At 45.3% G+C, this 27,800-nt stretch overlaps 1 protein-coding gene across 2 annotated transcripts in view; it reads right to left on the bottom strand.

The window, feature by feature from the left end:
- Positions 1–27,800, bottom strand: part of LOC147901526 (alpha-1,4 glucan phosphorylase L isozyme, chloroplastic/amyloplastic-like) — a 138,999-nt gene that overhangs the window by 15,411 nt on the left and 95,788 nt on the right. For both annotated transcript variants that reach the window (XM_087374334.1, XM_087374333.1), the window contains exons 10-13: positions 19,063–19,191; positions 18,702–18,938; positions 18,385–18,461; positions 228–414 (exon numbers count right to left, since the gene is read on the bottom strand). In XM_087374334.1, coding sequence (XP_087230460.1) covers positions 228–414; positions 18,385–18,461; positions 18,702–18,938; positions 19,063–19,191 — 630 coding nt within the window. The remainder of the gene's footprint in view (positions 1–227; positions 415–18,384; positions 18,462–18,701; positions 18,939–19,062; positions 19,192–27,800) is intronic.

The following is a 27,800-nucleotide window of genomic DNA, read 5'->3' as shown; positions in this document are numbered from 1 at the left end:
GAAGTAGGTATCTATTTATATTCCTGCTATGCACAATCAGCAATACAAAACTACTTGAACATGAACCTCTTGCCAAGACAATCTTGCAACACAGGCAAGAACGATGTAGGATTTAGCCATTGATACTGCAATAGAATCAGCAGTATGCTTGTTCCACTTGAGCGAACTGTCTCCTCTGCAAGCAGGGCTTTACAAATCTGAGACATTACAATGAAAGAATGCAATACCTTCCCTTCTGCTCGCTCCTTCCTGAGACCAGCTATCTCATGAGCATAAGCACCAAACAGGAAGAAGTTATCCTCTCCAACATCTTCACGAATTTCAACATTGGCGCCATCTAACGTTCCAATCAGCACACAGCCATTCATGGCGAACTTCATATTACTGGTTCCACTTGCCTCCATTCCAGCAGTGCTGCACATATTTAGGCAAGCTATCAGTAAATAGAAAACCTCTCCATTGAAACTTCCTTTTTGTTTGGCAAGCTGTTCCCTTAACAATGGAAAATTAATACCTCAAAATTGTACATCATAACAAACTGAGCTCCACCAAAATATTTTTTATAAAGAACTAGCTCCAAGGTAGACAAAGAAGGAGAAAAAAACCATATTTTCAGTCACAGGTGACAGCACTACAACCAAGAAGGTCAAAAAGAGAAACTTCTTTACACTCCAATATAATAGAACGGTTCAGTTCCCCCTGGAAAAGAATTTCAAGAACTTCAACCTAACAAGACCTTTTGGTTACATGTTATAGTGTGAAAGACAAAAATTTGAACGAACAAACATTAATTTAAAAGACCAAAAGTGAAAGAAAAAGGCAGGCTATTAGAACTTCAATGTTTCTTTCCATGCCAAGAACTGCATGCTTAATTGTAAGAGGGTCTATGTGCCATTGAGTATAAGTCAGTTTCCTTAAAATTTTCATTCCAGAATTTTAAAATTAACCTGAGCACACTCTCATGGACAGGAGGCAACTAACATTAACTTCACGACTGCCATGGCAGATCATACTGCAGAGACAATCCCCCCCCAAAATGCCTTTGGGACAATCAGTGATCCTCTTCCCCCTGGCTGTATCCCTTTCAGCCCTTGTTCTGCTGGTTGCAGAGATTGGCCTCCCCTATCCAGCTTTATTTTGAGCCCCACTATCGGTCTGTCCCTTTCCCCTGCACTAGCTCTTCTTGAAGGAACCAGCTGAAACAGATGAGAGAAATATAAGTGTCAACACAGAAGAAGTTCACCGTCGCTTTGTCTCAAAGGACTTCACCTTTCATTCAGTCCTCCCTCGTTGGCATTGAGGTTTCATCATTCACTTGCTTGCTCATTTCTCACGCTTAGGCATCCACCTTCTAGGCTCTATACGACAGGAAGTAACCTATTCTACATGTCCTTAGTTGTGCAGAATAGCCACATCCCTTCAGAATGAACTTGCAACTTTGCTCAACCACTCTCTCTCACTCTTCATTACACTCTTCACCTTTCCACCATCACTCTAACTCATTTACGCACGACATACTACGACTCATTATGCACACAGCCTAGCTTCAAAGGAGATAGAAGCAACACTAAACACCCATTAGAGAGAGCCCTCCCTCTAAACTCTTGCTACAACTCCACGCTCTCACTCCCGAATGAATCTCCCTCTCAAAGAATGCCCTCTAATCATGAACCTACCTCTCTATACCCTCCTCAAGCCGTGCCTTTAGCGTAGCGTCTTCTTGCCCTCACCTGGCCTTATCCCAAGGGTTGGGATATGTTTCATCGATAATGGTGTCCATCAACAAGACACTTGTTTTCACTTTTACCATCAGCCGTTGATCTTGGCCTTCACCTTGTTTTGTCCTTGAGGTGATGTTGCTAGCTTGAGCTTCGTCCTTCATCATGACCTTCCTCCTGTAGCACAGCAGCATACCTAGCACTCGCTTTGGTGATTCCAGGAGGGCAGCACCATAGCCCGCACTTGGAGTAGAAGTTTTGGGGTTCTGTTTCAGCAGCTTTCCTTTTCTAGTTTTCAGCTCTCTTTAGATCCACATCTCTCTGCCCAATTTTCTTTTCTTTTTTTTTTGCAAAAAGAGACTTCTATTAAGTATTAAAGAAAATCGTTAGAGCAAGCTCCATACGGGATACATCATGCAATGCATGAAAAGCTCAAGAGCCAAAAAGAAAGGATTGAGGCTGATAGTGCCATCTCAATCTGGTAGAAACCTCTGAGAAAAAGGGAGAACCCCTCCAAACTCGAAGAAATATAGTCCTTCTAGAAGAGGCTGCCCGTGAAGGGCCTTGCATGCTAGCCCATATGGCTATCAAAGTGTGAACCGTGTTAGTCCAAATACCCGTGAACACCTCTGATGGGTGTATCTAGGTGCCATCCAAGGCCTCTGTACATCTGGCTCTCCAAACGTGCCAAGAGGAAATGCTAGCCAAAATCTCCCAAGAGGTGTCTACTGAAGCATGAGAAGCTCTGAAGGGAGTAAGTGGTACATCCTGAAGAGAGCAAGGCTCAATCACCTGCCGGCGGACCGAGAGTGCCCAAGAAGAAGGCTCACCCTCATAAAACACCTGGGGCCCAGTAAGGGATAACCATGCGACCGAGCCCCAAGTCATGAAGAAAGGGGAAGTATGAAAGATGCTGAGTATCCGACCAACCCCTTTCCAAATAGTACTCGCCTGACTGCAGTCCCAAAGGCAACGTCGCACTGACTCCTCTGCAGAGTGACAGCGAGGACAAGTGGGATCAGCCCCAAATCGTGATCTCCACAGGTTCACGTTACTCCTATTGTTTCTTTGCCAAAAGCTTCATTGCTGGAAGGGTCTTTTTCAGATATTGAATTGGATGATGCTCTCAAACATTTGGGTAAACATAAATCCCCTGGTTGGGATGGTTTGACGGTTGAATTTTTTGTAGCCTTCTGGGCTGAATTGAAAGGTCCAATCTTGAAGCTCATTAATGTAGCCTGGCAGCATCAACATCTTCCTTCAGCTTGGAAGCATGGTTTGATCAAGCTTGTGCCCAAAAAACCCCTATGTGAGACTATGGCTGACTGGAGGCCCATCACTTTAATGCCTGCTATATATAAACTTATTGCTAAAATGTTGGTTCTTCGGATAAAGGATATTCTTCATGATGGTCTTCATCCCAGGCAATATGGTTTTGTTCCAAGAAGAAATATACATGATAATATCTCCAATACTCTCATCGCAATGGAATATGCCAAATATTCAAATCAAGATGTATTGGTCATGCAGGTGGATGTGGCAAAGGCATTTGATACCGTATAGTGGGATTACGTCTCTCAAATCATGATTAGACTTGGTTTTGGGCCAAAGATAGTTAATGTCATTTATTGGCTTTACTCAGATTCCACTGCTCAATGTTTTATAGGGAATCATTTGTCTGAATCTTGGATTCTAGGACGGTCAGTTCGACAGGGATGCCCTCTCAGTGCTTTGCTCTATGCTATTGCTTCACATCCTTTGCTTCTTTATATGGATCATCTGGTTGATACTGGACTGCTAGTGGGGCTTCAGATTCCTGACTCGCGGCCTTTCATTGCACAGGTTTATGCAGATGATTCTTTCATCCCAAAGAATGTTCTCTGGAGCTTCGCTTATTGATGGATACCCTTTCAGATTTTGGGTTGGCAGCTGGTCTAAATATTAATTTTCAGAAATCAAAACTCTTGCCTCTCAAGCATTGTGACTGGCATGCTCTCCTTTGGCCAGGTCAGATTATTCCTCCGGAGAACATAGTAAGACATTTGGGTTATCCAATTGGTTGGAAAATAAAAAATAAGCAACAAATGTCTTGAATATTGGAAGATCTCCACTTGGCCTTTGCATGTTCGGCTTCGAATGGTCCAGTCCATTGTTTTAGCTTATGTCCAGTTTTACCTGCCTTTATTACATTGGTCATCTTGAGATCTCTCTTCTTTTATGTCTCAAGCCATGGAGATTTTTTGGAAAACTAAGCTTCATAAAAAAGCTTTGAGATTGCTCAAAATGGACCTGCTTTGCTCTCCAAGAATGCATGGAGGTTTGAATATTCTAAACATCAAATTTCATGTGCTGGCAAGAAAGATCACTATGTGTAGGGTTTTTTTCCAGCAAGAGCAGCCATGGTCTATTATGCTGGCATTTTTGTGTGGCCAGATGCGCACGAATGCTTATGGGCATTGGCTAGTACATCCATGGGAAGTAGTACTTGGCAAGTTTCAAGGTAAAATACTTGGTTGCCCATTTTCTACTGCCTTGATTCACGATTGGAAGTAGGTGCTCTCTCGCATCAAATGGTCTCCCCATCCTGCTTCTATCGCTTCATCTCTTCGACTGGAAAGCCTTCACTGGAGAGCTGTTTTTCACTCTCCTCTTGCTATACAACAACCAATCAGAGCTTACAATCTCATGAAGTTGGGCATCTGGTTCATTGATGATGTGCTAGATACTCAGGGGCGTATTCTCTCTTTTCTGGCAGCATGTCAAAAATACAATCTTGGGATGCATCATAGACCCATATGGAAAATTATTGCAGATCTCTTACTCCCTTTTGTTCCGATTCCATCTTTGTAAGTAAGAAACAGGCTTCAAGATTGGCATCTTCAGTCTCCAAGCCCAGGATTATCTTCACAACCTTTGCATCTATTGACTTTCATACAAGCTTATCGATTGATTTTACCTTCTCCATGGATTGCTCATCATGCAAATGCTCTTTGGCATCTGAATAAGTCTTTAACTTGGTGGAAAGGAAAATTGAAACTGATATGGAAGTTGAAAATGCCATTAAAGCAGAGACTCTTTTTCTGGAGATGTATTGTTGGTAAAGAGTGCTCTCCAGCATAGAAAATATCATAACCAGCAAAATGTCTTGTGTGACCAACAAATATGTGCTGGTTATGTTTCTGCAAAGCCACTATGTTTGGCTGCAATTATTTGATATACATCTACACAAGTTTCCACTTTCTATGATGACAACAACCCTGTACATTGAGTGTAACACATTTGATGCACGGAAACGCAGTCGAAGATAGTGGGAAATACGGTCCAAGAGGTCTCTGGACCGAGGACAAAGCCATAAAAGATGTGTGGAATAGTCTCAAAGAACTGAAACACCTCAAACAATGAGGATTTGCAATCCTGCGCTTAGCCAAAGTGACACCCACTGAAAAAACACCCACCAAACATCTCCAAAGAAATAATCCTGGTGCAAAAGGTTTATTTGTCCATAATTGTTGAAGATTTCACTTCCACCAGGAAAGAGATATATGTAGATGCCATAGAGTATTCTCATGCTGAGCAATCCGTGGAGAAGGCAAAATCAACCTATAAACTTTCATAGAAGTAATAGCCTGCAAAGAAAGTGGGCGTAAGCCTGGAGTAGCAGATATGAGGTGCCAATCTTAAGTCTATGAGATTCATCAGATGGAGGACGTGGGAGAAGGGGCTGCAATAAATCACTTATTTTCCTTCATATGGATCGATGATGCATACCAAGAGGAAAACGACGACAGGCTTCTGGAAAGGATAATATATTCCCTTGAACATCCACAACACGTCAATGTAATGAACCCCACAAGCTTCATGAGATTGTATGCCCGAACTGGTTCCTATAAAGCAAGAGGCATATCAAAGACTGAGCTCCAGTGTATGCTTTCTTGACGAAGAGAGTTGGGCTGAGCTGAATTGGCAGGAGACCATTTAACTTTAGAAAGCACTCACTTCCAATCCTGTACTAAAGAAGATGAGAAAGGGCAGCCCAGAATAATGCCTTGAAATTTACCAATGACCACCTCCCAATGATCTGTAATCCAATCCCCATCAACTTGTGTCCTCATGTTCATACACATGGCCGCCAACATGATAGACCATGGCATTTTTTGCTGAAAAAAGGTAGGAAGCATAGTAGTCTTCTTGGCTAGGATGTGAAACTGAATGTTAAGTATGTTAAGACCCCCATGCATCTTGGGAGAACATACATAAGGAATTCTTAACAGCCTTAAACCCTTCCTGCACGATTTTGTCTTCCAAAAAAGCTCCATCGCATGCGACATGAAAGCTTTGATGTCTTTTGAATTCCAATGTAAAACCAGCAAATAGAATTGAACATGAGTCATAACAATGGATTGTACAATTCTGAGGCGAAGATGCAGAGGCCATATAGATAGTTTCTAGTAATCCAATTTCTGATAAAGCTTGTCAGATACCCATACCATTTGCTGCTTAATAGTAATATTCCAACCCACAAGATTGCCCAAATGCCTGACAATCTGACCAGGAGGCAAAATTTGACCAGGCCAAAGAAGCGAGTGACAATCGCAAGCTTTCAAGGGAAAAATCATAGATTTGTCAAAATTAATATGCAGACCAACAGCCAATCCAAAATCAGAAAGACTACTCATGAGAAGCCTAAGTTCAGTAGGAGTATTTTGGGGCATGAAAAAAGAGTCATCAGCATATGCCTGTGCCAAAAAAGATTGAGCTCCAGGTAGTTGAAGACCATGCAGTTGTCCCAAATCAGTGAGATAATCCATATATAACAACATTGGATGTGCAGCAATGGCATTGGCATATAACAACCTTGCCGCATCGATCTGAACAAAGTCCAAGGCCTAGACAAGTGTCTGCCAAGTATGCATTGAGTAGTGGAAGCTGAATATAAAAGATAGATGACATGGATCATTTTAGATCCAAAACCCATTTTGGACACGGTAGTGAACAGTATCAAAGGATTTCGCAACATCCACTTGCATAAATAAAACATCCTGTGAAGTATATTTTGCATATTCTATTGCAATCAAGGCATGGGAAATATTGTCATTGATGCCTCCGAGTTACAAACCCAACCAGCCTGCAGACTAGCCGACCAGCCTGTAGACTGGCCCGACCTCTTTGTGCTGCCTTTCACTCGCCCCTTTGGCACCTGACCGCCACGTGGCAGTCCTGGTACTTGTGCATGTCTGCTGCACTGTTTTGACCTGCCCTGACCTGACTGTCAGCTCCAAAGTGTACCTAACTACAACGCCTGTTGCAGCTGTCTGCTGTGCAGGTATTTCCTCTGTTTGCTGCTTGCAGACCAGTTCCAAACCACCCCTGGAATAGTCCCCTTGCTGCCACGTGTCAGTCCAGATCACTGCACCTATCTCCTGCCTAATCCCAAGCAGTGGTTCTCCTCCAAAGGACTCGAATCTGGTCCTGGATGCTGCACAGACCTGCAGCAATGCTTGCTGCCGTCCATCCCAGACATAGCTCCATCTGGCTTTCATTGCAGGGTTTCCTCTGCTCCAGACTGATGCTGCTCCAGTCGCAGCCATCTGATAGTCTTGTGTGCAGTACTTGCAGCATACTGCCCATGTGGCTGCCCTGTATTCTTTCTCAGTTTTGCCCATATGTTCTCCTTATTTGGGGGCTCACAGGTGGGGAGGTAACCTACCAAACTCCAACAAAAAGTGGGCTTGCTCATGTTGATCTTCGAAAGATCAAATTTCAACCTTCAAAAGGACTAGCCAAAATCATCCAACAACTCTGACACAGTGTCCTGCATCTAATAAAAGACATCCTACACAATCAGCATGTCCAATCCAAAATGGTGAGGTAGAATTGAAATTGTAGCAAAAGTTCGAATTCAATTTAAGCAAAGGCTGAGAACCCTTAGGTCTTCATTGATCAGTACCGCACTGAATCTGAATAAAAATATAACTAGTTTCAATTTTGCTCTTTCCTATGGATTCTCATCTACTGCCCTATTCATTCCAAGTAATATCCTTCGCTTCTGTGCTTCTGTAAACATTGATGGAGCAACAATGGAAGCATGGAGAGTACCAACAATGAAGAAAAAGACGTGTTTATTCATGAGTAGAAGTGCCCTTATGAAGGCAACTGATACAATGCATGTACCCAAGCAAGAGCATCTTCAGATAGCGAAAATCCGTCTTTGAAAGCTCCTGCGAGTCCCCCTCCTCCTCGCCATCGCGACTACCTCCCCCTGACCCCCTCTTTCGCCCGTCGCCTCGCCATCGCCTCTTCCCTCCCCCCCCCCCCACCCCCCACTCCTCGCGCGTCTGCTTCTCCCTCTCCGTCGCCTACCTCCTAATCGAGCTCGCACAAGCTGCCTCTCCCCCCCCCGTTCAGAGCCTTGCCGCGCTCAGAGCTTGCCGTTCAGCACATCGCTGCCGCCACCTGCTCGTTGCTCAGGAGTCTCCCCGGCTAGTTGCTCGAAGCTCCGCCCAGCTGATCGAAGCTTCGCCCAGGTGTTCGAAGACCCCTGCTCGCTGCAGTTCGTGTGGCAGCCCGCCTGCTGCCTCGACGACATCTCCCCCTGGCTTGGCCTTGTCCGGTTGAAGGAGTCGCCACTTTGTGAGCCTCGTTCCCTCATCCAACCCCAGGCTCCACCTCTCGTCTATCTCTCCATTTCGGTGGCAGCCTCTTCCTCTTTGGAGTTCTCGCAGTTTGTCTCTGCGGTATGGCAGCCCCCTGCCCGGAACCGGAGGCCCAGCCGGGCCCCCCCTCTCCATTAGCCTACCACGTTATTCTGACAGAGCAGCACTCTTCCTTGGTGAAACAGGCTGCCAATGACTTTGCCCACACCTCAGTTTATGGCAGAGTCATTGGACACTCTCCCTCCAGGCCAGCCATCAGGGATTGGCTACAATCCACCCTTGTGCTAGAGGATAGCCACATTGAGGAGGTGGCCCTTATGGGAAGGGGCATCTTCTGGCTCAAACTCTCCACTGCGAAAGTTGCGAGCAACCTGATTGCTGTTTCCCCCACATCTGTGGATGGGAAGATCATCATGATAGTCCCTTGGTACCGAGGATTCAGCGCAGCAGACTTTGATGCTCGTTTCCGCATACCTCGCCACCCAGTGACGCTAGTATTTCCAGGCCTTGCTGCTGAGTTGCGACCGATAGTCAGGGACCTGGGTTCCCACTTTGGTTGGGTGATGCATGCCTACGTTGATCCCAGGCCGTGCGATGTGGGTTGGCCTAGAGTTGGAGGGTTCCAGAATAGGAGTCCTCAACATTTATGCACCCACAGATCTCCGACGCAAAGCCACCTTTTGGAGGACACTTACAGAGCTTCTCCCAGTCATGGATTCGTGGATTGTTGGAGGAGACTTCAACAATCTCGAGACCATGGAGGACCAGCAGGGCACAGGACCAGAGTTTACAGGCATAGCTCAGGCAGAGCAGACCACTTGGGACTCCTTTCTCTTTGCGATAGGAGGGAGGGACAGCTGGAGAGACCCTGTCTTCCGCCGATGGCAAGGGAGCTTGGACTTCTCGTGGGGTTCCCGCAGGGAAGGGGGCAGACTCCTGGAGAGATTGGACAGATTTATGTCAGTGATTGGGCCATCGGCAGAGGTGGTCAGGTGGGTGTAGTGCCAGGGACGACGCTCTCCGACCACGCGCCAGTGCTCTTGACTCTAGACTCAGCAGCTCAGTCCCTTGCCCCCCGTTCATGCGGGATTCCTGATTCCATCTTTTCCAGGGAGGAGGTGTGCAGTCGTATCGGTAGCCTTTGGGACAGAGATTGGGGCGAGTGCGAGGAGGATCTGGCAGAGACAGTGGCTCAGGCTCTGCAGGAGTCCAGCCAGATTTCCTAGCTAGCAACCCTTCAGGTTCGTCAGGAGTGGTGGGGCAGAGAGAGAGCTCTTCATAGGGACCTCGCCTCCATTCAGCGGCTCCAGTAGGCAGCTTCGGGTTCGGAGGAGCTTCCTAACCAGGCCCTTCGAACCAGAGCCCTTCTTGAGGAGACTCTCCAGCGTTGCTCGGAGTTTTCTTATCACGCCTCCCTCTCTTACTAGGCTAGGAAGGGAGACAAGATGAGCAGAGAGTTCTTCAGGACGCATGGTCAGAGGGCGGCAGGAGACCAGATCCGGAGTCTTAGGACAACGGAGGGTCATATCACTACCGACCAGGAGGTCATGGGGTTGGCTACCGACTTCTACAGGACTCTTTTCCAGCAGGAGCAGCTTGCCCCCTGCACCAGACGTTCCCGCGAGGAGGTGTACAGGCATACTCCGGCCCTTGTTCAGCCTAGCATGCACACGACGCTGATGGCCCCGTTCACCACCGTCGAGATGCAGGAGGCTCTGATGGCTATCGATGGGCAAAAATGCCCTGGTGAGGATGGGCTCTCTAGAGCTTTCTTCACTTCATTCTGGGATCAGATCCATCAGCCCCTTCTTGCAGCTCTCCAGAAGATTTTTAGCAGCGGCCAGATGCCAGAGAGCCTCTCCTCGGGATTGATCTGCCTCATCCCGAAAGGGGGAGATCGGCAGGAGATCCGTCAGTGGCGCCCGATCACTCTCCTCACCACTGCCTACAAAATCCTTGCCAAAATGATCAGTGCCAGAGTTCGGCCACTACTTCCGGACCTCATCCATGACACTCAGACAGGCTTTGTCCAGGATCGCAGTATTTTGGATAATGTCTTCACCTTCTCAGAGGCGACGGAGTGGGCTCAGCACAGCGGGCTTCATTTAGCCATCCTACTTCTCGACTTTGAGAAGGCTTACGATCGAGTGGACTAGTCCTTCCTGGAGGGTACTCTGGAGAGACTTGGATTCCCAATGGGCTGGATTCAGGGCATCTCAGCGTTATACAGGACAGCTTCCAGTAGGGTTATCATCGGCGGCAGGATGGGAGAGTGATTTCGCTTGGAGAGATCAGTGTATCAGGGTTGCCCACTTGCTCCTTACCTGTTTCTCTTCTTCGCCAAGGCGATGACGCACTATCTTCGAGCTAGGACGACAGGGATTCGGGGTGTTCGCCTTCCCATCAGGGAGGACTCTGAGTTCCTGGATTCGGAGTATGCAGATGACACCGCGCTGTATGTACAGGATTATGAGATGACGTGGGAGAGGGTGAGGCTCGCCTTAGAGGTCTTCTGTTCGGCAGCCGGTGCGAAAATCAACTGGAACAAATCAGTTGGTTTTCTCACAGACCCAGGGGCCTGTTCACAGTGGGGGAGGTTTTCGGGCTTCAGATGGATTCCACGGGGGCAGACTACTAGATATCTCGGTTTTCAGGTTGGCCTGGACATCACGCCAGCTCAGCAGTTTCTCCCAGTGCTAGATTCCATACGACGGAAGCTGGCTTTTTGGAGCACTGCTAAGCTCTCTCTTGCACGTCGAGCCCTTGTGGTCAATCAGGTTCTCGCCACGGCCTGGTATGTTGCCTCTTGTTGGTGCTTCTCGCGGTCTTGCGTGGCACAGCTCAGGAGGATGGTTCAGAATTTCCTGTGGTCCGGAGGGGATGGTCTCAAAGATACCAGAGCCAGGGTAGCCTAGCAAACAGTCATTCTTCCGCAGGCGGAGGGTGGCTTGGGAGTCATTGATCCAGAGCTCCAGAGTCAGGCCCTGCTGGGCAAGTTAGTTATCCGCGGGACCCTGGGGGGGCAAACGTGGAAGTTGCTACTTCAGCAGGGGATCAGTTCTTGCACCCCGTGCCGAGGAGGAGAGTGGCTGCCGTCCCTTAGGTGGATCTTTACCTTTGCACCGCTTACTCGCCCCCGCTCCCCGCTCATTCGTAGCCTGCTCACGGTTTGGAGGCGACTTCATCTCAGCCTCATCCAGTCGCCTCCTAGCAGTCAGGAGGAGATCGACCGCCAGCCGCTCATCTGGAACGGTCAGGTCAGGGATGTCTCGGGCCTTCAGCTGGGGGAGAGGTCGCATATCTTGTGGAATGGCTGGATGCGGGGGCCGCTCGGTCCCTTCGAGTTTGGAGGGACACTTACAAGCACTTGGAGACAGCTGCACTCTCAGCCGTAGCTGGGGGCGTCCGAGGAGTTCAGGTGAGGCGTACAGAGATAGATGGAGCGATTCCTGCCGGCAAGCTGGTACCACCGGAGATTCAGATCCTCATGCCTGGTGATGCCCGTTGGCTTGGACAGTTCACCCCCCGTGGCATCCCACTGGTTGTCGCAGGTCGGCTAGCCGACACCTCGGTCTCCTTCGTCGTGATGGGTGACGGCCGACTCAGGAGAGAGGGTGCGCTCATTGACCCCCTTCTCTCGTGGTAGAGGGTTCACGTTGTAGGCCTCTTAGGGAAGGTTTGGCAGGTCGATCCTAGAGTAGAGCAGGATCAGTTGCAGTTGTGGCGCCTCTGGATTTGGGAGGGGCGGGCCCCTTTCAGAGCTTGACTGGGACCCAGGAGAGTGGAGATGGCCAGAGGTTGTGGCAGACCAGGGGCCGACCCCTTTCTTCGCATACAGTACGAAACTCGACAGGAGTGTTCTCGGGAGGATGCAGAGTAGACCGCCCACCTAGCGGCCCAGTTGGTATGCTCAGGGTATCTCCAGGCTATTTCTTCAGGCCTTCTGGAAGGCCTTGTGGGAGAGTTGGCGGCCGCGAAAGATTTCCTACTTCCTTTGGCTACTCGCCCACAAGGGACTTCCAGTGGGGAGCTGGTTGCGGCAGTTTCGTCAGGAGGGACTCTGTCAGATTTGTCATGAGGACGAGGAGTCACCAAAACACTGCCTGTGGAGCTGCACTCACGCCCAGGAAGTGTGGAGGAGGGCTTTCGGGATCCTTATCGTGCAGAACCGGAGTTAGGTTTGATCACTTGGGGCACGTTCTGCTGGTGTAGCACCATACCTGGCTATCACCAGATGTTCGAGGCAGGCCCGCAGGACCCTATGTTCCTCGTCACCCAGGGGACTTGGGGGCCGCTTGAGGGCATCCCGCAACATTTGGCAGAGGTGGACACAGGATCTTAGGTGAGGCAGCTAGTCTCGGAGATTATTAGCAGCATCGTTGGATGGCACATTTGGACCTCGAGTTGCGCGCAGATCCTCGGAGGTACCTCCCCCTCGACTGCCCAAGTCATGGCTGACATCTAGAGCGAGATTATCCACACGCTCAGAGGTCAGTGGGACCAGATCCAGGGGGACTCCCGGGTCGGCCGGGAGAAGCGGAGACGTTTTCTCCGAGATTGGGATACGCAGAGCCTCTTCTTCGAGCATACATCTCAGGGCCTTCAGTGGCGCTACTCACCGCCTCTCTGGCTTTTTATTCACACCCGCTTGATCCCTCCGAGAGAGAGAGTTTTTGATTCCTCTTAGGGCTGCGTTCGTTTTGTGAACGCAGCCCCGTCAGCTGCAAAACTGACCCCATGTATTCTTGTTTCTCGAAGTAATATAATCAGCACTGTTTTTTCGGAAAAAAAAAAAGAGCATCTTCAGATCCACAAATTTCTCCATTGATCTCTCAATCAGACCCATGAATCTCTCAATCACACCTAATAGAACCTTCTACCACGGAACCTGGTCACACTAACCACCATGTGGTGACACACAAACTCACACTGACCTTGCACCCCTTGGTACAACCCCATTACATTAATTTGCCCCAACATATCCCCTCACACATTGATGACCTCACCGCAGCACAGAAGTACATGGGAAGCTTCAAGGCTTGTTCACACCTAGTAACAACACTCATGACTTGAACCTGTGACTCACTCTGGTTATGGCTCTTGGTTTACAACTGGGAGAATGAGCAATGACTATGCATGGGTCTGACAAGGAACTAACTCGCACATAAGACTAGCAATCATTTAAGGGGGACTTCCCAGGACAAAGAACCCTTATTGACTACACAAAACACCTTAGAAGATAAATGGATCATCACCCTCATTAAGATTGACCAGGGTGGTAAAAGCAGTGAAAGCCTTAATCTCCTTTGATTCTTCTTCTTCTTTCTATGCTTCTTCCACAAGATTTGCTGAAAGTCTCTTCTTTGCATAGCACTCCTTTCAAAGCGACCAAGCTTTCTACAAAAATTCACTTCATCTTGCTCTTGCTTGTAGATCCTTTGAAGTTGCTTTTGACCAGATATGCCTTACTTTCTTTGTAGTCATTCTTTTGTTTGATCTTTCTTTCTTCTTCCAAGAGGGATGCCTCTATATCTACCAAACTGGACTCTGGTAGATTAGTGAGAGTAGTTACAATGGTACCATACTCATCACTAGAACTTTTAAGCAATATAGCAATCACAATGTCATCCTCAAGATCAAACTTGATGCTAGCTAGCTGAGTCAATATACTTTTCATGGAGTTTAAATGTGAGGATATTAATTCTCTTTTATCCAACTTCAGATCAAAGAACTTAATGAGCTGACTATACTTGGAACATTTTCCCTGTGCTCCAAAGGCAATCTCATGGTGCCTCCATGCAGCATGTGTGGTTTCACAACCATCAATGTGATGAATAAAGGAATCACTCAACCCAGGCGCAATTATAGCTAATGCCGTTTCATCCGTAAGTAACCAATGCTTCTCCTTTCCTAGTAGTAGGTTTCTTCTCTTTCCCATTAGTAATATTTCAAATTTATTTTCATGAGAATTAACTTGAGTTTGCTCTGCCATGTGTGACATCACTCACCCTCACACTTATCTATCTTTGTCTCGGTAGCCATAGGGAAGGTCATACCAATAATGGCAATGTCTAATCCCTTTAATAACTCTTCAGAAAGAACCATCACCATATAAATGCATATTGCAAGCAAGTAAATCTGAAAAACCAAGGTTCTTTGCACACTGATAGTAGTAGGAAACTTGAGATTTGGTTGGAAGCTTTGGGACCTTCTATTCACAAACTTGGGCTTCTTCTTGAGAGATTTCTTTACTCTGATGCACTGAAGGTTAGAAGACTCACAAGAGGTGGCCATTGAGCAAACATGTCACTAAACACAATCAAATGAGTTTATCATCCTGATGAATTCTCATGAATTCAACTTTGAATCACTTCTATAAGTATGCTGAATTTCTGAGTTGATCCTATAAGAGAGCAGATTGAATCTTGGAAATATGTTGTCAATGAAGCACCCTTAGCACATATTTAGACGTGCTTTTAGCATCTAATGCTCAAAAATGCTTGTAGAGAACAGAGAAAAGTGGAGGCTCATTTTCGTACTGATGGGGTCGACTTTCAGAGGGCTTTTAGCACAGAAATGAAACTCTATTACCAGAGGACTCCCACACCAGAGGGTAGGCGCAAATTCACGACATGTCGTCAATGAGAAGTCATTCCAGTTCGACTGGTTTTTCTGCAAATACACCTCAAGTACTGGACCATTTCTCCTCAAATTTGAACTGGAGACAGCTCTAGCTGTCGCCCAGCCTCTCCTAAGAGGAATTAGACAGATATCGTTCCAGCAGGTCGCATTACGTCAAACGGCGCAGACTGGTCTTTGTGTCTGCACGGGCAGAGGACGCAAGCATTTCAAAAATCCTCCTAGCCAGAGGTTCGCCCCATCATGAGGGTGCTTGGGCTCAAAGGGCGTGGAAAATGGCGTAGCAAATAAGGAGAACTTGCATAGGTAAAAATTGGGAAGAAGAGGGAAGAATGGAGGAAGAAGATGGAGAGTGATGAGAAAGATGATGACACGGCTGAATAGCATGGCAAGGAGGATGGAGTGGCTGTGATACCACATGATCAAGCAGCAATGAAAGCATGGAGGGTACCAACAATGAAGAAAAAGACGTGTTTATTCATGAGTAGAAATGCCCTTATGAAGGCAACTGATACAATGCATTTGCCCAAGGAAGAGCATCTCCAGATCCACCAATTTCTCCACTGATCTCTCAATCAGACCCATGAATCTCTCAATCACACCTAATAGAACCTTCTACCACCTAATCTGGTCACACTAACCACCATGTGGTGACACAAAGCTCACACTAACCTCAATTTGTCCCAACAAACATCATATCTCATGATGTCAATGTGCTTCTCACCAAGCTTAATCATGGTGGGACTAAGGAAGTTCTTAAAAAATATTGGAAGAAAAAAATCTAATATCGACATCTGTTATGTTGTTTCCCTTGAGTTTTATGATTTCTTCTAGTATCCTCTCTAAGCATCACTCTATACATGAATAACCTTAGGTCATTAGAAAACTCTTATCACAATTTTGAACAGCCATAGCAACATCTAGCTCCACCTATTGTCATAAGCAATCAATGATCATGTACCTCTATGCTGCAAAAATATTGCTCGCAATTTCCCCTTTGGATGTTGTGGTTTAGGATCTGGGGCAGTGACCATCACGTATTGTGCTTTCTTTGCTTTATAAACTAGCATCTTTCTATTCATGATGGTATCTGGAGTATAGCCCCTAGCCCCTGTATGGCTGATTGACCATACAGAAGTCACATAAGCATCAGGAAGACTGAGTTTAAAGTAAATGCAGAAGAGACGAGGATGAGAGCTTTTAAAATAGCCCTGAGCTGAATTGAAAGTTTGGATTGAAACAAAACTAGGAGAATATCCTAGGCTCCACTACCTATAGATGTGGGTTGCATGTATAAGCTGCTTGCCAATTCAAGTATGAGAGTCATCAATCACATATGCAACATGTCTGGCTGTGTGCCCAAGGGTCACCTAGTGTCCTTTCCACAGGGCTCTAGGATGTTCACAGAGATGACTCTTACGCAATGGTATACAAACATTATACTGTTTTTATATGTGGAATAGTCCTGTTAATTCTAGTGCCACAAGGGCAAAATTCTTTTCTTACACCCATATTTCTGCACATTTGACGAGGGTGATACATATATATCTACAATCCCCTCCCATAGGCCTAATCCAAATTTATATTGACTTTAGTCATGCGAGCTCTCAATATATATTGTAGGTAGAATCTCTGCAGACCGACAACTATCAAAGGCCCAAGGTCACTATCTCAAGTTGCCCCACACCTAGGGGAGTTGTTATCATATCTGCAACAAGTTTTCATCCATCCAAATTGTTGGACTGTCAGTTCCATGACAGAATTCTTTTTGTCTCCTCTTGTATTCACTTAGGTGTGCAAGTGTAAAGATTTTTTCAAACATGATTAAACATTTCATTTTTTTTAAAACAAGTGAAACAAACATTACTCCTGAAAATTACAGGCTCTTCTCACTTTCCAATTGCATTCCACTTGGTGGTTAAGAGTCCATAGGGATGAAATTACAACAAGTGAACCAACAAGAGAATAGATCAAAACTCTGACAAATAGGTATATTGATCACAGAGAATCTCCTTCTAGATCAATCACCAAAAGCAACAAGCAAGGGCTAAATTCAGCCAAATAATCCTCATTCTAACATGTGACACCTAATTTATTGAGTGATTAACCACTAATCAAATGGTAGATACTTACATATCAAAGGATACTTAACTAAGGTTGAGTCTGCTGCACCTATGAAAACTCCCATTTTCTACCTTTCTGTCCACAACCTACTTAATGGACTGGGTCTCGGATCATGCACTTTCTGCCAAACTCCTAGAGTTACAGATGCAAAATGCCGTTATGTGCTACTGTAATAGACTAGGTAACTGCTTGTGGTCAGCAATTCACCATACACACTAGCTCAAATCCATCACTATCCTGGAAGGTGAAAAAATCTCACGGCTCAAACAATGTGTAGAGTTATCAAGAAGCAAAGAAATGACTCATCCTTATTGCTTAGAAGGCACCCCAACAAGAAGGGTGACGAGTATATAATCGGTAGTCGCCATGATATAAAATGACAATTGTCTTATCAACACAAGGAGGCTGTGACAAGTATGCATACATGTATGTTGTATGTCTAAAGGTTATTGCATGTATGCCCGCATTTAAGTTGAATGTGAAGAGCATACATGCTTTCACAAGCTCTACTACCCTGCAAGTATATATGTTCACAACCATTCACTATGCTAGCTGTTTGTATAATATATGTGCTTCTTCTGAATCTCCTTCTGTCAAACTAGGGTCTCCTTCCTTCAGGTGACATTATGACAGTTGAAGATTTGGCTATTGATGACATGTCAGAGCATGACCAGCAAAATATGGAATTGAATGGCCCTAGAGCTGGCCTATAGAAGCTTGCTACTGCCAGCTTCTATCAGTCCATCAGTCCATGGCAACCCCCTACAAGCCTGCAAAACAGTCCACAGACGGCAGACGTATGGCATAACACATCTACCTCCATACAAATGTTGCCCTGGCATATCCCAGCCACAAAAGAGCTTCAAGAAAATTTGCAATTTTGGATTTGAACTTTTCAATAAAGTGAGCTTGTCCATCCTAAATCCTACAAAGAATTCACTGGAATTTATGTTCCCAACTTATGTAACGTTTCACAACAGAAGAAGTTTCCTTTTATAATTGAGATGACATAAAATTACAAAATTAGAGAACATCCAAAATCTTGCTGCCGCTACAGGAGATGGTTCAGTCTAGCCTTTAGATAAACACAGTATAAAAGTAATACACAGCCCATGAAAGATAAACCAATAGCATGCGCTCAAGATTTTCTTTACATCAAAAGACGTAAGAGAAGTAGCACAGAGAGAGGTGTTCCTATCAAAAGGCATAAAAGGAAGAGCTATGAAAGAGGAGGATTGCATTGGAAATACCTGATGTGCTGTGACAGCTCACTAGCTGGGATCAAAACTTCTGCAACGCTTACATTGTAATCTGGTACAAATATTACCTGCAGCAGTTCATCACATGAGGCATCTACGGAAAATACAGTGCAATGCATGGAGAAAATCGTATCTCACAATGAGGAAGAAATCCATCTATCAAAAACAGAATTGGTTTTCTTCTGAAACTTGACACAAGTTAGTCATTCCTTTTTTAGGCTCTGACATGTTAGCTGACACAACAAAACACCATAGAAGAACACAGTATTGCAACTTTTGCCAAAGAGTCCCAATGAGCAAGAACTAACCTTCAGCAAGTCTCCAATTTCAGGGTCATTATTGACCGTAGCGCCAACATCGGCTATAAGCTTCACAATGCGTTTTGCTTGCACATAGGTCGCAAATGCTTTTCCTCCAAATATGCAAACCCGAGAAACATATTTTGCCTTACGTTCCTCAGGACTCATCTCCTTCATCTTCTTGTAGCGGTAAACTAAACCTAAGATGTTCATAAATTGCCGCTTGTATTCATGGATACGTTTCACCTTCAAAAAATCTCAAAAATAAGCATGCCACATTATCTTAACATACATAATAACCCTTGGATTTATCATGCCATGAAATCTAAGCATCGGCTCAACTAATAGTTCATACTATTAGTGTGCTCACTTGTATATCAAAAAGTGCATCAGGATTGATGACATATCCAGTCTTCTCCTTTATGTAAGATGCAAGCTTCAATTTGTTTGCTCTCTTTGCCTGCCTCCACTCAGTTTGTAGCTCTTTATTATCAGCAAACTGCAATGGTTTCAAGCAATATAGACAGCTTGGTCAAACAAGAAAAAATGGAAGTCACTGTTAACAAGCTTTGTAAAGTCCATCTTAACTCTTGTAGTAGATGTAGCCCAATTTAGGGGACCATAGCAAGAAAAAAGTAACCTAATGGTATTCAGGTGAATTTGTTTAAACCTCTTTTCTATAAGCTGTGATGAAGGGCAAGATACTCAAAAAATCTTAGGCTCATTTTGTAGTCGACATACCCCAAATAAGGGAACCATATCAAGAAATAGAGCAACCTAACAGTATTCAGGTGCATTTGTTTAATTTCTGTTCTATAAGCTGTGATGAAGGGCAAGTTACCTCATCTAGCAAAACATAGGCATGCTTAAGAAGGTTTCAACATAAGAGAAGTAAAAGTATGAGCAACAAAGGTAGCAAAGAGGATGGTCAATTAGGTGTGAGAAGAAGGGGGGGGGGGAGGGGCACGCACACGCGCGCGCGCGCGCGAGAGAGAGAGAGAGAGAGAGAGAGAGAGAGATTTGTTAACGCCTGCATAAGGCCAAAGAGATCTATGAGACCTAGTCTAGTTACATTACAAAAAACACCCCTAACATGGAAAATAGAGGAGTCTACTACACGGTACACATCTAAAGGTCTACTATGATTTGACATAGAAGCAGGACTACACTATAAACGTAGCATGCATCATCCATGAGTCAGCTATGCTCTGTGCGAGTCCCCTCTAGGATCCCTGTAATAGTACTAGTGTCTTTGGGGTGTATCCTAGACCTGTTGCGGTCAACCCCTGTTTGCTCTATGTGATAAATCTAGGAGTCAAGAGGCCTAATGCTCCATGCACACACGCAGGGAGGGGGGGGCATGCAGAGAGAGAGAGAGAGAGAGAGAGAGAGAGAGAGAGAGAGAAAGAAAGAAAGAAAGAAAGTGTATTATTGTCCACTAGAGGCCAAAATGGGCCCATGGGACATCAAGAACTCTGCATACAAGATAGCACAAAATCAACGTGCCCCAAAGAAGAGGCATCGTCGAATATCATCTAAGTGCTACGCAATATAATGCAAGTGAAAGTACATAATGTCAAATCTGAGCCTAAATACAGAGTAAACTAGATGCACGGAAACCGCCCCCGGATGCAAAATGGGGGGGATGAGCACAATATGCCAATGCAAAGATACAAGTCCAGGTGTCACGGAGTCTGAGAACCAAAATAATACTGGAAATCCTGTCCATCGACTCTGCCTCCTGCTATGAGAGTACAAATCTGGGCAAAAGCGGCTGGTGGGGCGAGAGAGAGAGAGAGAGAGTGAGAGTGAGAGAGAGAGAGAGAGAGTGAGAGTGAGAGAGAGAGAGAGAGAATGTTTGTGTGTGTGGGGAGGGGGGGTCTCACTCGTTGTTAACAAACTGATTGAGTGATGGTCAAGCTTTCGAAAAAGCTAGAGTATTGGAATTTGGCAACCTGGCCTTTGCATGTTCGGCTTTGGATAGTGCAGTCCATCCTTGTGGCTTATATTCAACTTTATTTGCCTTTGACCATGTTCACCAAGGCAGATCTTGCTTCTTTCATGTTTGCCATTATGGAAATCTTCTAGCATTCCAAACATGGCAGAAAAAGTCTCAGGCTGCTTTCAGTGCATCAGCTTTGTTCTCCTAAGATGCATGGTGGTTTGAATATCACGAATATCCAGATGCATATCCTTGCTCACAGGGGAAAAATGTTGCTGCAATTTCTACAAGGTAATCAGCCTTGGGCTCTTATGATTAGATCTACGGTCACACATATGAGTATTTCTGCCTTTGGTCATTGGCAAATATATTACTAGGATTTCTTATTTGGTCGCATCGATGGCACTTTGCCTAGCTGCCCTTTGGTCTCCATTTTGCTTCTTGATTGGAAGCACGTCCTTTCTCATTTGGAATGGCATGGTCGACAGTCTTTGCTGGGTAATTCTTTGTGAGCTGAAAGCATTCACTGGTCGACAGTTTTTCAGTCTCCACTAGCTTTACAAGAACCTCGCCGTTCCTACTTTGTTTCTTTTAAGGGCATCACTTCTGTTGCTAATGTTATTCATGATGATGGTTCTATGCTACCTTTTTGTCTGGCAGCTACACACTATGGCTTGGGCTCTCATTATCGTGCTTTGTGGCAACAAATTGCTTGTATGCTTTCCCCTTTTGTTCCGATTCCTCCTTTGGAACTTCAGGATAGGTTGGAGGATTGGACTTTGACTTCAACACGGTCCTTTTCTCGCCCTTTGAGCCTATCTCAAATTATGGTGCCTCCATTGCATAAAATCATTTTGCCTCAACCTTGGGTTTCAAAGAAAGGCAATTCTATTTGGCGAATGCATCGCCCAGCCAAGTGGTCTTTGAGCCTACAAAGCTCCTCTTCAGCAAGAAGTTTTCTTCTGGCGAGTGCTTCTGAGCATTTTTCCACCTCGACATTTGTTGGCTCATAGACACATTGCTCCTGCTTGTTGCCACAGATGTTTGATTTCTCAGAAGACTGTGCCTCATTTATTATGGTTTTGTCCATATTCTCGTGAGTTCATTGATCTTCTTTGGCAGCGCCTGCGAGCAAGATTTTCGACTATTCCTTTTGGGAAGTCTTTCTGGCTCTTTGGTTTTCATCCACCCAGACCACAGTTTCATCTTTTCTTTGTTTGGGTTCGCTATTGGGCACTCTGGAGTTTATGGACAGACAGGAGCTGTAAAGTCTTTGGTGATCCTATATTTTCCTTGTTTGGCTTTTTTAAGCGTTCTCTGCAGCAATCATTTTCTAGTATGGACAGACGGACTATACTTTATCATTTTTTTAACCGTTCTATACTTTATGGACAATAACGCTCCATAGATAATGATGTATATCTAGTATACACTGAGAGTTTCAGCTGATGTAATTTCTGCTGCCTCATTTTGAGGTCGCTACTCTTGTAATATAATCAATCAAAAGTTTTCACTATAAAAAAAAGTGTGTGTGTGTGTGTTTTCTGACCTCTGATGCATGGCTAGTGGATTACTGCAGCCTTTTCTTCCCATCCCTCCTTTATCTAACAGGGACCGATTATATGATTGGCAGTTACACCCGGTGGGCTCCAATTCTCGTCCTGTTACTCTTCCTAACCTAACGGTTAGCACGACATACTCTTTCCTCCAGCCGTCACCATGGATTCACTTACATGCTAATTCTCTTTGGCATATGGCAAAATCACTTGCTTGGTGGCGAAAGAATCTCCGCAATTTATGGAGAAGCAAATTGCCTATCAAGCAAAAGCTTTTCCTATGGCGTTGTCTTACAAGAACCTTATCCGTGGGGGTCACTCTGGCTCAACGAAGGATTGCATCTGCTTCTTGTCTTCGATGCATGGCCCCTTCTGAAACGGTGCCTCATTTGTTTTGGATGTGTTCCAGCACTAAGACCTTCCTATGCAAAATTTCCATGTCGCTTCGCCTTCGTTTCCCTAACTCTCCTTTTGGGAAACATTTTTGGCTTTTTGGCAGACTTCCTGCAACCCTGGTCCATTACTCTTTACTTTTGAACTGGGTCAGATATTGGGCTTTTTGGACCATATGGCAGGATCACAACATGCGATATTTTGGGAATCCGTTCTTGCAATCTTATGAATATTTCAGACTCTCCCTACGGCAATCTATCTATGATGCTTGCCATCAAGGAGATCTTCCTCAGTCATGCCTGGAAATAGTTTTTCTTTGCTTTTGATTTCCTGTTGAGGCTCTCTGCTTTTTTGAGACCCTCATGTAAATTTTGCTGATAATATAATCATGGATTTACCAAAAAAAAAAAAAAAAAGAAGTGTGTTTTCTGACATTGAGAGAAGCTGATTGGCATGCACTTCTCTGGCCTGGCCACATCCTCCCTTCCCACACTCTTGTGAGGCATCTAGGATATCCCATTGGCTCGAATATTACCCCTCAACAACAGCTCAAATGGGTGCTTCAAAAGATTAATAAGAAGCTAGAATACTGGCATTTGTCCACTTGGCCTCTACGTGTTCGACTTCGGATAGTACAGTCTATCATTATGGCATACGTGCAATTTTATTTGCCTCTTCTTCCCTGGTCTTTTAAGCATTTGGCTTCCTATATGTCCCAGGCTATGGAGATATTTTGGAAAAGCAAATCTCACAAAAAGGCATTGCGACTTCTTCCCATGCAGGCTCTTTGCTCTCCTAGGACTCATGGGGGACTAAATATTCTCAATCTTCAGTTTCATATGCTGGCAAGAAAGAGCACTATGATTGCTGATTTTTTTCAGCAAAAACAGCCATGGGCTATTATGTTAGCAGCTATGTGTGGAAACACGATGTCCCATGCATATGGGCATTGGATTACAGATCACAGGGAAGCAGTCATGACCACATTTCAGGGGAAAATTCCTGGTTGTCCTGTCTCTACTGCTTTTATTCATGATTGGAAGAGAATTCTCTCTTATGCTAAATGGACAGGTGCTTCTTCCAATCATGGTAATTCTTTTCGCTTGGAAAGTATCCATTGGAGCAAGGTGTTTGAATCACCTCTCGCTTTACAGGAGCCTATCAAAGCATATAATCTTATGAAACTGGGCATAAGATTTGTCAGACATGTTGTGGATCATCATGATTATGTGCTTTCATTCCCACAAGCTTGCAGGACATTCCCCTTGGGTCTGCATCATCGGCCCATTTGGAGAATACTTACAACTATGTTGCAGCCATTTGTTCCTGTTCCTCCACTGTTTGTACAGGACAGATTGCTGGACTGGAATCTGACTTCCTTATGCCTTGCTACCTGTTCGCTCTCAATGCATAATCTGGCCTCCTCGATGGTCTACAGATTTCTTCTTCCACCTCCATGGATTGATAAGCATGCCAACAATCTTTGGAATTTAGATAGGCCTCTATCTTGGTGGCAATCACGACTCAAGAAAATTCGGAAAGCCAAATTGCCATTGAAATAGAGGCTTTTCTTTTGGAGAGGTATAGTGGGAGCCTTCTCCATTGGGGTGAAACTGGCAGCACGTCGCATTGCTTCCTCTTCCTGCCCCCGTTGTTCTTATCACCGTGAGACAGTTCCCCATTTGTTATGGTCTTGTCAGCACTCTCGATTATTGATCACTCATGTCTCTCATTTGCTGCGGCTTCGGTTTCCCTCTATCAGATTTGAGAAACTCTTCTGGATGTTTGGATGCTTCTCATCCCAGATGTCTCCATTTCTCCTTTTCTTTCACTAGACTCGCTTTTGGGTACTCTCGACTATTTGGACACAGAGATTGCATTCTAGGATGGCACAACAGTTTCCTCAGGCATATGTTTTCTTCAGAATGTCCCTCAAGCAATCTTTACATGATAGCTATGCTGCGAGGGACTTGGATGCAACTAGCCTTGAAGTGTTTTCTGACTGTTTTTGAGTTCTTCCATTAGGCTCTCTTTGGAGTCTAATATCATGTACATTGATCTCATGTTAATAATATAGTTACTGGTTTCACCAAAAAAAAAAAAAAAAAGTGTGTGTTTTCTGACTGTTTTTGAGTTCTTCCATTACGCACTCTTTGAAGTCTAATATCATGTACATTGATCTCATGTTAATAATATAGTTACTGGTTTCACAAAAAAAAAAAGTGTGTGTACAACTCCCCCATCTGTCCGTACACCTGTACGGTCGCCGTACAGGTGCCGTCGTACGGCCGTACGAACAAGCCCGCTCCTTCCTGCGCAATCCCGTACAATCCCGTTCCAGTTGTGTGTGTGTGCATCGCCTTCGCTGATCCCTTCTGAAGCCCCTCCGTGCATCCGTACATTCCCGCCTCTCCGTATAGTCTAGCCCCCTTGCCCTCCGTCAGCATCTCTGCCATACTCATTTTGTTCCGTATAGCCTTTGTCTGTCCCGTCAGCACTCCGTACAATCTGTACACTCCTGTCTTTCCGTAATGTCCGTACAGTCTTTATTGTCCGTACTGTTTTCCCTATTTCTCCCGTGCTGTTTGCTCTGTTCAAACCCTGCTGTACAGCTCTAGTTCTCTCTGCCTCTTCATCAATCTTGCCCCGCTTAACTTCATGGAGGAACATCTCAAAAGCTATTCCCGGAAGGACTTGTCCCGGGACTCCAAAAGGCAGCAAGTTGATTTTTCTGCTTCAGCCTCTGTAGATGCTCACTATGTTTTAGACATGCTCAAGGATGAATTTCATCACAGTCGGAAGGAGTGGGCCAAACCTCCCCCGGCACTTAAATACAAGCTGAAGCTGCCCTCTTTGGTCGCTCCTCTCCGAAAGTTTTCTCAGCAAGCAGTCATCATTTTCTTTCCAAGGAAGCTACCTTCAGCAAATGATGTAGCTCAGTGGGTTCAGGCTTTGTTGGGAGGTTGCTTTGTTGAAGGAGTATATTTTGCTTCTCGAGGTTTTTATGAAGTGCACTTTTTGGATGCCTCGAATCGTCAGCAAATATTGGAGATGTCCCCTCTATTCTATGGCAGACAAATGGTCCATGTCATGCCATGGTCGCCAAATAAGGATTATCATGGTCTCATTCGACATCACTGCCCTGTATGGGTTGAGGTCGTGGATTTTCCGGACTATATGAGGGCTGAGTTACCAAGCCTAGCAGCTACTTTGGGGCAAGTTGTATGCCCACCCCGTCCTTCGGGTAATCGAAATCGGTTTTGTGTTCTTTGGGATACAGATCACCCCACCCCTCCCTCTATTGCGGTAGAGGTGGAGGACGTCCCCTTGGGCGAAAAATATTTTGACTTGAAATGGGTAGTATTTGCAGGTGCTTGCTTCACATGTCACAAGTTTGGCCACCTAGCTTCACAGTGTCCCACAGTCCTGCATCAGCTCCCATCTACAACTATTGCTCCAGAAAATATTTCCCCTTCAACTTATGGTCCGGGGCCTAAGGCTATGCCTAGTAAGTCGGGGGATATGGCATCTAAATCTGCCCCACCCAAAGAAAATGTGGTTCAGGTTCCAGCCAAGCAAAAGGATAAGGAAAGGGCGAAATTTCAGAATCTTATGCCACTCCTCAGGGAACCTGGCAGCAACCCAAAAAGGTATTTGCGCTCAAGCCACGACCGTTACAATCTCGCCATTGGGATGCCTCTACTTCCACCCTGGTCAAGCCTCTACCCCTGCTTATAGCCTCACTTCTCAACTCTGGGTTGATGTGCTCAAGAGGGGCATCCCTGTATGTGATAATGATGATGATTATAGAGCTACTGATCTAGGAGGCCAAGTGGATGTCGATGTCATGGCTGAGGCCTGACAACTTACACCTTCACTATGCTTTTTGGCTCGGCTGTACATACCTTCTATGTCTACTTCAATTACTTGCATTTCATACAACGTTCAAGGTCTTTGCAATGTCAATAAGTGGAGACTTTTTTGGCACTATGTACATAGAATGCACCCTGATGTAGTTTCTTTACAAGAACACAACCAACACTTCTTGGCTGGCCAGCAAGGCCATTATGCTGGTTATGACATCTTTTATGCTGGTACAATGAACTTTTGGGGGGTATGCATGCTGGTGAAACATGATATGCAGCCCACAGTTGCTTACAATGACCCCCAGGGTCGATGGATGGTGATCAAATGCATCTGTCAAGCTGATCTTTATGAAATAGCATCTGTTTATGCCTCTCAAACTTCTGCGACAAGAGCTCAAATGTGGGCCTCCCTCAAACAATATCCTTGGCTGTCCAATGCCTTTTTGTGTGGAGACTTTAATAACTCGCCAGCCATCCAAGACAACACCACTCATCGTTCTCACATGATCCCCACTGAGCTTCGACATTGGGAAGATATGCTTTCTTTCTTGCATGCCATCACAATGCCTTTACTCATTACTGGGCTCGACTTGACAGATGGTATTTGTTGCATGCTCAGCAGTATGCTAGATTCACATGTGCACTATGGGTTGATCATTCCCTTTTGCTATCTGATCACTTCCCAGTATGCTTGACATTATCTATAGCACGTCTGACAGATGATATGCCTTTTTTTGGTCGTTGCCTGCTCCATGTTAGTGGTGCTTATTTGCTGCATCAACAATTTCAGAACATAGTGAGAGTGGCTGTCCGCCCCCTCCTTTCACACGCTCAGAAGGACATGGATTTCGCCTGGATCAGTCTTGCCCATCGTTTGCAGGCTGTCATTCAAGATTATGGACGGAGTTACATGGGAAACCTCAGGCTTAAGCTGAAATGGGCTCAATCTCATAAGCAACAAATGGATTTAATCAGCTCTCATAGGCAGCTCACCTCCTCTGAACAGGATTCCTGTGCTTATGCGGTTCACATCATCCATCAAAATGATCTTCGCAAATTAAAGAAGTGGCAAATCCGAGCTCGCATGAAACCCCTTTTGGATGAGGGCTGCTCCTCCAAAGCTTTTTTTAAAAGCCTACATGCGGATAGGCGAAAGGAGGATATTTGCAGAATCAGGCAAGATGATGGCACCTAGACCACATCCAAATCAGAATTGGAATCGAAATGCTCTAGTCATTTCCAGCATCTCTTCTCTCCTCAGCCTGATCATTCAATGCAAGTGAATGGAGCTAGGTCTCAATTTCTGATGCATGTTCAGCCCATATTGTCCCCGGAACGGGCTCGTGCACTG

Source organism: Dipteris shenzhenensis, chromosome 5, assembly GCF_047967505.1.
Source record: "Dipteris shenzhenensis isolate YYH24624 ecotype China chromosome 5, Dip_SZ_1.0, whole genome shotgun sequence".
NCBI lineage: Eukaryota > Viridiplantae > Streptophyta > Polypodiopsida > Gleicheniales > Dipteridaceae > Dipteris > Dipteris shenzhenensis.
The sequence above is the reverse complement of the archived record's forward strand: the minus strand, read 5'-3'. Positions and strand labels throughout refer to the sequence as shown.